At 37.2% G+C, this 13,057-nt stretch overlaps 1 protein-coding gene across 1 annotated transcript in view; it reads right to left on the minus strand.

Moving 5' to 3' along the window:
- pik3c3 (phosphatidylinositol 3-kinase, catalytic subunit type 3) overlaps positions 1-13,057 on the minus strand; it is a 123,782-nt gene that overhangs the window by 82,978 nt on the left and 27,747 nt on the right. Inside the window, exons 4-7 of the mRNA XM_072571945.1 lie at positions 11,973-12,102; positions 1,863-1,949; positions 1,543-1,638; positions 814-885 (exon numbers count right to left, since the gene is read on the minus strand). Of these exons, the coding sequence (XP_072428046.1) occupies positions 814-885; positions 1,543-1,638; positions 1,863-1,949; positions 11,973-12,102 (385 nt within the window). The remainder of the gene's footprint in view (positions 1-813; positions 886-1,542; positions 1,639-1,862; positions 1,950-11,972; positions 12,103-13,057) is intronic.

Genomic DNA, 13,057 nt, shown 5'->3' on the forward strand with positions numbered 1-13,057 from the left:
CAGAAGGAAATTTCAGCTCAAGTAATACTGAATTATGGACATGAATTATCCAAATCAGAGAGAGAGCTCATTTTGGGAAAATTGGTGGTAGGCGTACAGCTAGCTGTTGTCAGGAAAAGCTAGACAGGCTAGGCCTGCATCATATGGAGTTCAGAAGCGTCAGAGATGATTTAATTGAAACATATACAATCCTGAGGGTACTTGAACAGGCGAATGCTGAAAGCATATTTCCTCCTGTGGGAGAATAGGGTCATAGTTTAAAAACAACGGACCACCCATTTAAAACAGAGATTAGATAACATTTCTTTCTCCGAGGATTGAGACACTTTGGAATTCCCTTGTTCAAAGGCAGTTGATGCAGAATTTTTTTTTTGCATGGCAGTGGTGGATAGATTTTTGATTACCAAGGAGACTAAATATTGTGGGCAAATGTAGAGATTAGAATCAGATCAGCTGTCATCTTATTCAATGGCGAACAGGCCTGAAGGGCCATGTGGTTGATTCTTGTTCCTTGTTTGTATGCATCCAAAGAATGTTAAAATTGTGCTTCTAGACATAGAAGGAATGTTCCAAATACAATTTCAGTCATAGCCCAAAATATTGCGCAAACTGTTGACAGAAGTATTTTTTAAAATTGATTTTTAAATATACTAATCAATGGGTGCAACTTTAGCAAATTTTGCATTTGTCAAGCAGCCTCATGTCTGTTCAATGTTCACAGTAAGGTGTACCAAATTGAAAACCCTTAAATATTTTGTTGAAGAAAACAAAACATTTTTTAATAGGAACAGTGTATTGTGAAGTTATACATACCATTGACATCTGAGGGTCTGGCACTTTGACAATCTCTGAGCTTATTAGATTTGGAGATGATTCATCACCATCCTAATTAAAAATGCATTTGGAGGGGGAAAAAAGCAATTAGTCTAAGAAGTGTCAATAGAAATGGTCAAAAATTGAGCATTTTTCAGATTCATCTGAATGTCAAAGGTATCCACAAAAGACACAACACATTGGCTTGAAACAGAAAGTACAGTTGATTTCTTAGGCAATAAATTGATTAACTGAAATTATATATCAATTTAAAATATATCAATGAAACATAATTTACACATTTTAGGTCCCAGATTATAATGAAGTTCTAGCATTGCATTGCAACTATTTCATGCACCAAACATTTATCAGTTAAGTACTTTTCACAGTTCAAGTTTTGACAATATGGCACATTTGCAGGGACCATCACCAAAGTGCAAATAAATGAAAGCACTAAATCTCTGTGCCTCCTATTAGAACTAAAAATGTAATAAGCCAAGGTTTAGTAAAATAATACTACTCAAGAGAAACAAATTTTTTTTGTGCATGCACTTGGAGCAACCAACAATATCTGTCATGCAAATTTACATCAAAGTTTGGCAAACTTAAAGAAATAAAACAAAGAACAATTATTCCACAATCCTATGTAAATAACTGTAGAAAAAATGAGTATTTATATACAAGAACAAATAATTAATATCCAAGATATAACGAAAACCATTAACAAACCTTTTCATAATAAACAATACTGTATTCTTTGTCTTCAGATTTAACACGTGGAAATTCAACCATAAGATACATAAAATTAGAGCTTCTTTTTTCACTCTGCAACAAAGAGAAAGATGTGAATTAATAAACATTTTGCCTTTATCAAAATGAAAGTCTTCACTGAAGTGATATTACAAAGCTTTTATTTCAAGTTAATCAAATAAGACACGGGAATTCGGACTCAAATATACACCAGAAAATATATCCAAAGAATAAAAAAAAAATTCAAAGCACATATCAATATATATTAATAAGATACTGCTCCAACAAATCCAGCTTACCTCATTTATCATCTCTATCTCTCTAAAAGTAAGTCGATCCAACCAATCAACCTTCACCATGTGACCTTGACGATGCGCTTTGGTGAGCTTTAAGGAAAAAAACAAAATTAACTTGACAAAAATCTAGGGATGTTTATTTAATTGGTGATTTAAAGTAATCCAAAATAGTTAATCAGAAACCAGAAATGACCAAATCGACTACATATTAATTCACGATGGACAACAGAATTTTTAGTAATCACAGAGTGATTGAAAAATAAGCAGAATTTTAAAACCGTGCAAATGTACATTAACAAGCAGAAGAGTTATTGGTACTTGATCCAAGTTAGAGCATGGTTTGGATGACATTAAGTTTACAACAATTAAACTATGGAATGCCAGCCCAGGAATGAATAATTTAGTCTGCAGATAATAAAGTCATGAATAATGGTTTCTGCAGATATGTTGAGGCAGAGACAGAGTCAAGAGGTGAAAACAGGAAGACTTGGTGATAGTGGGAACATGTTTTAACTGACCGTTAGAACAAATGTGCCAGGATTTACAAATAATAATGCAATAAGCAAATTATTTATTTCAAATAACAAGGGGAGACAGTGACATAGTATCAGATTTGTTTTGGAATCTGGACTCTGCATGAGATAGTCTGCAGAGTCAACGTACCTTACTGCCTTAATTGTGCCTTGTATTGACTCTTAACCTGTTTGCACTATGCAATCTGTTAATTTCTCGTGCTAAGTAATTTAAGACAGCAAATTTAGCTTCCTCCCAACATCAACAGCAGGTAACATTAATTTTAAAACAACTGAGGTTGAAGTAAATTCACAGTTAACTTTTTCAACTAAAAGCTTCTATGACCATCAGAAACATGTAATTACAGTGTGGCAAGTTTACATAGGCAGTTGCTCTTATGAATATTGATATGAGCAAGATAATAATCTCAATGCAGTTGTGTCGGACCATGAATGCTAACAACAGTTCGAGATGCATGAGTTAGAGCCTGAAATGAAAGGAAATGTGCACTAGCAATTGTTAGTGTGCTCACCATTAGTTGGATAGAGTAGTATTAAGTATCTTGAGCATTTTGTTGCATTAAAAAGGTGTTAAATAAACTGTAAATTATTGTTGTGCACTAACTGCATCAAACTCAGAGCAATGGGACTCATAATAATATATGTACTTTGGATGGCTTTTGAAACCCAAAAGCCAATTGCCATTATTTTCTGAAAAGTTAGGCAGGTGAGCTGACAGAAGAGTAAAGGATATTCCTGAACAAACATGCCTGCCCCCTCCTTTATTATTTAATACTTTTCATTATGGTGACCAAGTATAAGAAAAGAAACATTGCAATGAGAAAATAGCCTCCTAGAGACCTTACATTATAGGTCTCTGTAACAGATGGAGACCCATTTAATTAAATGGAATGTAGATCTTTCAGTTTGCATGCATTGTATCCAGCTTTTGCACAATAATCCTATTAATGTCTATCCCCACATCTAAATTAGTGAATAATTTAAAACTGGGCTGGACTTCGTAATAGGGGGCTGATTCCTGCTTAACATGACAACAAAAGCAAACTAGTTTACAGCACACTTTTAATTAATAAAATTATTTCTGCTTCCAGAAGACATTCATACCTAGTTGGGTCTAAGTGCTTATTGATAGCAGGGTGTAGAAAATAAACGTATGACAGCCCAAAAAGACTCTTCCACCCCCCTCCACTTTTCATGTCCATAGATGCATCTTATGAAAAATTAGCAACTTTCTGGAAAGATTAAATCCATATTCTTATTAACATATACAAATCTCAAGCTGTTAATACAAACAGGCTTAGTGTTCCTATTTTAGAAAAATTGGCCATTTCACCAACAACATGCACTGTCAAAGAAAGAACAATTCTTTCCAAACTGTCAGTTCAAAATTTAAACAGAATGAAGTGAGATCTATATGCCAATTACAAGGAGGACTGATGTGTCTTGCCCTTTTAAGGTTGTTTGCTGAGGGTCAGGTTTGCGATGGACTATGTGCCACAGTTGATTTTTTAAAATTATGTTTAGGTCATGGGCATGAGCAGTGCTAACATTATTGTTTATCTTCATTTTCTGAAAGGTAGCAACAATCCATGCCAAGCTTAGGTAGCATGAAGCAACCATGATAATATCAGAAACAAATACAGAAATTGCTGGAAAATCTCAGCAGATCTGGCAGCATCTGTGGAGAGAAACCAGAGTTAACATTTTGGGTCCACTGACCCTTTCTCAGAACCAATATCAGATCTCAAAATGGAGTCACATTAGATCGGGCAAGATGACTCCCTAAAGGTGGTGAACAAACTGGGCTTTGATGACAATCCCATAAAAATTATGGGGACTGGAACAGTTGTCTAAATTTTCTTTCCAGGCTTTATTTCAGAAGGCACTACAAACAGACACCATTCACTTCCTACATTGTCCCATCTCAAGGGAACTACTATTCCCAAGGGATGGTCTCCACCTGACTCACGCAGGGACCAAAGTTCTAACAAATTGTACAACTTGGGCAGTGGACAGGGCTTCAAACTAAATAGTTGGGGGAGGGGAACATTCAGTTGTGCTGAAACTTATGGAAAAAGTTAAGGGGGAAGGGCCTCAATAGGGATTATTAAATTTTCCAGTCGAAGTAGTCGGATTTTGCAGCTTAATCCATTCCTTTGAATTTGTTCTTTCCGATGGCGTGGGAAATATGAATGTTTGCCTTCCATCTCCAGAGTTCACTTCATTATTCCCTACACGTTTACACCTGGGAGGAAACAGAATAGCATGGACTCTCCAATATGATCAAATGAAAAGCAATTTATCCTTCTAATTGTAGATAAAATCCCCAAAACTAAAACCATCCTCTTTTCCTTGCTCAGTCTGCTCCTTCTCCTATCCAGAAACTCTATGAAAGAGTCTCCTCTTACAATTAAAAACCTTTATTCCTATTATCATTCTAGCAAATTTGTTTCGAAAGGATCGTGCCCAAACAATAGAGCATCAAAATACAGCAAGTTATAATTATATATCATAACTTATTCGTGTTCTTATGTTGCATAGTGCAGACAGTTATTCTAAATTCAGGAATAATTTGTCAGCCTCTTTCGACTGATACTTTATGCAAGCATACCTTCTCTCCCCCACCTTAATTACCCTGCAGATCCAAGATAGCTGCCACCACCTTTCCATCTTGGTGCTACTTCTTCTGAATATATTGAAACCAGTTTATTTAAATTCAGCAGATTTTCAGTCTAAATAGTCTTTCAGCATGCAAGACCTATAACCTCAGTCTCTTGTCCAGTTCCTGCTTCACTATAGACCTGTTTAAATGAAGAAGCTGTTCATTTCCCTTCAGGTCTTTCTCACACCAGTCAACAGAGCTTGTACAGGTCATTCTGCTATAACGCAGCAGTTGTGTTCCTCTGCAACTTTGCATTATAGAAAATCACATGATGGAAAACAGTTATAGAAAATTGTGCTGTAGAAAATCGCTAAAGAAAAACTACTACATCCTGTTCAGTAGAAAGTTCACGTTATGCAAACAACATCCACAATAATATTATAGCCAATTCCCGCTGATGAAACTACTTGTGATCACTAATCGATATCTAAATGCTTAGACCTGAATTAGTGATGAGCAATCGATTACATTAAAAAGTGAATAATTTGCAGAAATATGCGAGAAGGCACTAAGTGAAATGCTCATTTGCAGAGCTGCTAAAAACACAAAAGGCCAAACAGTCTCCTTCTGTGTTGTAATAATTATGTGAATGCGTGCGAAGGGCATCATATTTCAGCATATTTGAATGAACCTGTTCAGGTGTTAATAAAATTTTAGGTTGAGGACAATCAATGGGAGAAATAAGGAGAAAGTGAGGACTGCAGATGCTGGGGATCAGAGTTGAAAAGCGTGGTGCTGGAAAAACTCAGCTTGACCAGCTGCGATTTTCCAGCACCACTCTTTTTGACAATGGGAGAAATAGCCAACCATTACAATGATGAACAAGATACTACTCAAACAGTCATTTAAATTCATCTGTTACTTTCAGAAGTAACATATTCCAATTGATGCTCAATTTTTGGACTGAATGATTAGTATTTCAACCAATTACCCAAGCACTAATCTAAATCCAGACCATCTTATGCAATAATGAGATGTTAAAGATTACAATTATCTAACTAATTATAATCTATCAGGAAACAGATTCAGTTTTAATCAAAATAATTAAATACAAATTTCTTCTGCAGACAGTATGTGCATTAAATGCCTTGTGAGAATGTTCCTAGCAACAGGAGAGTTTCAAGAACAATTGCACTATAGAAGAGTCTGGGCTTTCAGAACATCCTGTCTCCTTTCAATTGCTGCCAAATGTCATAGAATAGTTGAGATATAGCATGGGCGGTTATAATTCAGTCATCATGTCCTTGACAGCTCCATGCAAAAGTAACTCATCTGAAGCCACTTTACCATAGCCCTGCAAGTTATTTCCCATCCCCCAAGTCTATTTTGAAAATCCTAAATGTATCTGCTTTTACCACAGTCTCAAGCAGTGCATTCCAGAATCCAATTATTTGCTGTATAGAAATACATTGCCCTCATCACTGTTCGTTCTTTTGGCAATTGCCTTTAATTAGTGTCCTCTCATGTTCAATAGTTATATTCAGTTTAGACCTAACAAGATTTTGAATACTTTGAACCAAATCTTTTAATCTGCTCTTCTATAAGAATAACTACCACGTTTCATCAACATATCATAACTGAAGTTGTTCATTCGCAGAACAATTCTTCTTTTGGCACCCTCTCTAAACACTTAACATACCTGTAGTGTTGTACACAAGACTCCAGTTAAGGCGAAATCACTGGTTCACCATGATTTCCTTGCCAATATACTCTGTATTTCTACTTGTAAGTTCCTTTCTACACATTTTCCCACACTGCCAATCACCTTCACCAACTGGTGTACATATCCTGAGTTCTCAGATCTCTTTGTTCCTTCACTCCATTTTGCTTTATATTGCCTCGTCTGCCCAACCAAAAATATACCACATCACATTTGCTGCATTTAAACTTCATCTGAAACAGGAGCAGTAAAATAGACGTTTCAGGCAAAAGCCCTTACTGCTCCTCGGATGCTGCCTGAACTGCTGTGCTCTTCCAGCACCACTAATCCAGAATCTGGTTTCCAGCATCTGCAGTCATTGTTTTTACTTTCATCTGAAACAGGTCTACCTATTTCCCAGACATAGTCTTCCTTAGGTCTACCAATTTTCTCACAATTCAATACATTGGCAAGTTTTCTTTCTAATTTTGTTCTGAAAATTCTGAAACTGTATCTTGAACAGCAAAGTACAAGTCATTAGTACAGATCAAGAAAAGCAGCAGCAAGTACCAATAGCTGGGGCTCACCACTGCTTCCTCATTTCAAGAAACATTTACTCCAGATCTCGGATGCCCTTTTCTTTATTGCTCACCCCTGATACTTTTACTACTCATGGTTGAGATTCATGAGAAATGTTGCTATCTGTAAATTTGTAGGTTAGCAAACACAAAAACAAACTGGGGTTCACTTCAATCAGCTAGCCTCCAATAAGTATGTCTGCGAAATAGGCCCACGTAAAAGAAGCAAACCAGATTATTCAAGGGAATTTGTTGTGCTTTTGTCCCTGGCATCCACAAAAGTGTAAAGACCACTTCTTTGAGCAGTGCATTAAAAAAACGAGTAAAGGTACTATTTTAAACAAGGAACAATGAAAGAAGGTGTTGCAGTTTTAAAAATGAGTTACTGGAACTCATTGAGAGCTGTATCCACAATTGTTGTCTCTTTCAAGGAGTGGGGGATAATGTTAGATGCATCTGCTCTGCGGCCGTGTGTTTTGGACAGTTTTGCCCCGAGACCGTGCTTTGTTGAGTTTCTCAATCAGGACAAGTTACATGTGTTCAGGAATGCTCAGCATTGTAACATCTTGATTAGTTCCTGGCAAGTATGTTTGAACAAAGCATCTGGCATTCCAAAATACAGCATCTAAACATCTCTCTCTCTCTATCCTATGGGGTAAAGTAACAGAAAATCTCCTAGTAGCTATTTCACACTCTCAATTTCCCTGTAAACATCTCTCTGTTGAAAGGAAAAGGAAAAACCACCTTCAGAGATACTGAAAGGGGAAATTTTCAGCTAGTGAAAGAACAATTGTGAATCATTGTGTATTCAACTTTTGTCCCCTCAAAGAATCAAAACGTTGTAAAGAAAAACAACTCATCAACATCTGCAACATGAACTACCATAACTGTGTCAATGATCTTTTCATTCCTTCCCTGTTGGTTACATTTTTCCAAAAAAAATCCTTAGATTCTGAAGTACTGCCAAAGGATTAGAAAACTGCCAATGTGATTCCCATATTCAAAACAGGAGGGAGGCAAAAAGCAAGTAACTAGGTCAATTAGCCTAATATCTATTGTTGGGAAAGTACTGAAATCAATTTTAAGGAATAGCAGAATATTTGGAAAATCAGAATGTAATCAATCAGAATCAGCATGGCTTCACGAAAGGGAAATAATGTCTGACTAATTTATTAGAGTTTTTCAAATAAGTCTTAACCAGAGTGAACAGAGGGGAACCAGTGGAAATGTTGCACTTGGATTTCCAGAAGGCATTCGACAAAGAACCTCAAAACATATAACAGGGTGAATGTGAGGACTGCTGATGCTGGAGATTACAGTCAAGATTAGAGTATACTGGAAAAGCACAGCAGGTCAGGCAGCATCCAAGGAGCTGGAAAATTGACGTTTCAGACAAAACCCTTCATCAGGAAAGATGATAAAGGGCTTTTGCTTGAAACATCAATTTTCCTGCTCCTTGGATGCTGCCTGATCTGCTGTGCTTTTTCAGCACCATTTCAATCTTGATTCAAAACATGTAACAGCCCAGTGCTGACCATAGTATGTCGACATTGATAGGGGATTGGCTAATAAGCAGGAAACAGCGAATAAGGGTAAGACGTTGGTGACCCATGATCAGTGGGGTTCCATAGGGAACAGTACTGGGGCTGCAATATAAGTTAATGGTTACAATATAAACTAATGACTTGGATGACGGAAGCAAATATACTGTAGCCAAAATTTGTAGTTGACACAAAAAAGACAGATTACGAGAGGAAAACAAATGGTTTACAAAGAAATATCGATACGTTAAATAAGTGGACAATAAGTTTGAGGAGCATAATGTGGGGAAACAGGAAGCTATTTGTTCTGGATGGGAGAATAATGAAACAGAATATTATTTAAATGAAGAAAAATCGCAGAAAGCTGCAGAACAAAAAGGTACTTGGTAGTACTTCTGCACAAAAACATAGAACACTAGCCCACAGATGCTACAGATAATCAAGGCAGCAAATGGAATATTGGCCCTTATTTCAAGGGGATTGGAGTATAAGAGTAGGGAAGTCTTAGTGCGATTGTACAAAGTGCTGGTGAGACCATATTTGGGATAGTGTGAGCAGTTTTGGTCCCCTTATTGAAGAAAAGATATCATTTCACGGGAGGCATTCAGAGAAGGTTCACTAGGATGATCCCTGGTGTGGAGGGACTGTTTCATGAGCAAAAGTTAACAGACTTGGACTCTATTCATTGGAATTTAGAAGAACTGAGAGGTGACCTCATTGGGACATACAGGAGTCTTAAGGGGCTCGACAGAGTAAATGCTGAGAGGATGTTTTCCCTCATGACTGAGTCTAGGACCAGAGCACATAAACTGATGTCCTTAATTCTGAAGTTAAGACTAAGATGAGGAAGTGTTTCTTCTCAGTCGGTTGAGGGCGTTTGGTACTCGTTGCCACAGAGAGCAGTGGGGACAGAAGCTTTTGTATACTTAGGCTGAGATAAGTAGATTCTTGATCAGTAGGGGAATCAATGGTTAAGAGAAAGGACAGGAAAGCATATGTGAAGAGTGTCAGATCAGCCATGATCCTAATAAATGAGGGGTTCAATCCTACTCCTGTTCCCTTTCTCTTATTCAGTCAGTGAAATTTAATTTATAGAATCATAGTCATAGAGATGTACAGCATGGAAACAGACCCTTCGGTCCAACTAGTCCATGCCGACCAGATATCCCAACCCAATCTAGTCCCATCTGCCAGCACCTGGCCCACATCCCTCCAAACCCTTCCTGTTCATATATCCATCCAGATGCCTTTTAAATGTTGTAATTGTACTGGCCTCCACCACTTCCTCTGGCAGCTCATTCCATACACGTACCACCCTCTGTGTGAAAAAGTTGCCTCTTAGGTCTCTTTTATATCTTTCCCCTCTCACCTTAAACCTATGCCCTCTAGTCTGGGCTCCTCCACCCCAAGGAAAAGACTTTGTCTATTTGTCCTATCCATGCCCCTCATGATTTTATAAACCTCTATAAGGTCACCCCTCAGCCTCCGATGCTCCAGGGAAAACAGCCTGTTCAACATTTCCCTATAGCTCAAGTCCTCCAACCCTGACAACATCCTTGTAAATCTTTTCTGAACCCTTTCAAGTTTCACAACATCTTTCCAATAGGAAGGAGACCAGAATTGTATGCAAATTTCAACAGTAACCTAACCAATTTAAAAGCATTTTGTTCTGTGATATTAAAATGAGTATATCAAACATCCCAAATCTCTTCCTGAGGTTGAATGGGAAGGGGGAGGGGCAAAAAGCAGGGAAAATAAAAGCCAGATGAAAAGACAAAAAAAAACTGCCAAGCCAAGATTACAAGGAATGAAAATGATGAACCAAACAGTTTTGAAAGAGAAGATGCAAGCTTAGAAAGGAAGTGATAAAGAACAGAGCCACTGCAAACAGCAAGAGGAGCACATAAAGGAAACTAAAGAGACAGATAATGTAGATTGAGTTCATTGAAGTATGTGGAGAGCAAATACTGGACAGTCCAGCCATTTTTCCACAGATAAAAACTATAATAGAGCTCAGGCTCCTTCTGAAAAAATCTCACTTTAGAATACCTAATCCCAACAAGAGGATCCTTCCCTTCCAACAAATTAACTAATCAGTACATAGAACTGCAGGTCACTATGTGCCAGAATCTCTTAACTACATAGAGTCCTGAATCATAGTTTGATCATCATTTGCAGAACCATGTTCTATTTCAATACCCAACAAGCAAAATTGGCACCTGATCAGACCTCAGCATGAGTCAAAACATCAATTATCTTAAAGAAATTGCAAATTATGCTTTCTTTCTCTAGCTGTGCCTGCTGTGTTGTTCAAAAAGCTTTATTTCTTGATAAAATGCAAGCCCAAAATTTTCTTAATCCTATTGCTAGTCTTAATTCAGTTTTACTTGCTTTCCAGTTTTTCTTGCATGAAGCACAACATATTTTCACCTGCTCTTGCTTTGGTACTATATACAAATTACTTAAGCATCTGTAAATTTGAAGATTTGACTAACAATCATCATTGATTGTTCTCCATCTTAAGAATCATAGATTCCCTACAGGGCAGAAAGATGTCATCCGACCCATTGAGAGTCCACAATGATGCTCCAAAGAGCATTCGACCCAGTGCCACCCTATCTCTGTAACCCCACATTTACCATGGCCAATCTACCTGACCTGCACATCTGTGGACTAAGGGAGAAAACCACAGAAGCTCATGCAGACACAGGGAGAATGTGCAAACTCCACAGACTGTCACCCAAGGCTGGAATCAAACCTGGGTCTCTGGTACAGTGAGGCAGCAGTGTGAACCACACAGTCAGACTTTTGAAAGTTCACAAGCGTAAAATCCTGAGGTCCAGCATTAATGAAAGTTATTGGGAATGCTTCAGACATTCATAATTGATATAGGCACAGTTGTTGTCTATTTCAATTAGGACTAAAAAGTTAATAAAACAGGAAACTTTGTGATTTTCAAACAGCCAAGCAAAGGTTGCAATATGCATTTAACCCAGTAGAATGACTTTCCAATAAATTTAAGTGCGCAAGAGAAAGCATCACATAAAATAAAAAAAGCCTTTCAGCTCCTCAGTTACATAAGAATTATTTTAATAATAGTTTACTTCTTTACCTATGAAAGTCACACCAGCACTTTTTAAAAGGAGTGTGATAATCCTACCTTTGCAAGACGGCTCATTTGATCTTCGGATACATTGCTGCTAGTTCTGCCTGCTGTCTTAGTAGGCTCAGACCCATCTGCTTCCACATTGGGCCAAACTTTCAAGTCATGCATGCCTTGTCGAAACATGCTGAAAATTAACAACACAAGAGGAAGCACATTACTGGCAAATTTAATTAAATTAGGTCATCCATAGCACATAATTCAAGCATTAAACAAAACAGCAATGTCTGATGATTAAATTCAAAGACAGCCATTGAGAGTCACGAGAAAATCTACTGAATCCTGAGAGGCTCATTTAGTAAAACAGTCACACGACCGAGTTACCAAACATAAATGAAACAAAAGAAGGGAGAACTATTCAATAGCCAAAATAAGCAATAAATGCAACAAAAAGTTAGAGAATAACTATGATGATTTCAATAACCATAATAAAGAAACCTGAATAATTCAATAACTTCAAAGTCAGAAGTTGATAACATACGACAAATGGAATCAAGAGAAAACTTTATGAATTCCATTTAGCTATTTTCTGCACATAGCATAGATAATAATTTTTGGAACAGAATAAAGTGAGATGATCCCAAAATTAACTTTAGTGAATAGAAAAACAATGAAATCACAAGCAGTAGAGACACAATTTCCAGACCGAAGCTCTCTGCAAACACCTGATCAAAAGATTAACCAGGGTTGTGTTTAAATAATACAGAACATTCTTCACCAATTCTCCCAGACAGAAATAATTAATCATTATTTGTGTCAAAAATTAATTTTTTTAAAGCTTCTAACATCTGCTCTAATTTTCCACATTTTGTTTTTTAAAATTCATTCATGGGATGTGGAGTTGCTAGCTTTTCCTTTCAACAAAGTTTATAGAGAGCAGTTTACAGGGAAATGTTGAGTGAGGACAGCTGTCAGATGATTTTTTTTTGTTGTTTTATTAATCATCCTTAAATTGTCTTTGAGGTAGTGGGGAGCTGCTTTTTTGTGGCAGTTCACGTTTTGTAGGTACACGTACAAAGCTGTTAGGACGGGAGTTCCAGGAACTTGATCCAGCAAGATTGAAGCAACAGCAATACAGTTCC

This window comes from Chiloscyllium punctatum, chromosome 1 (genome assembly GCF_047496795.1).
Source record: "Chiloscyllium punctatum isolate Juve2018m chromosome 1, sChiPun1.3, whole genome shotgun sequence".
In the NCBI taxonomy this organism is placed as follows: Eukaryota; Metazoa; Chordata; class Chondrichthyes; order Orectolobiformes; family Hemiscylliidae; genus Chiloscyllium; species Chiloscyllium punctatum.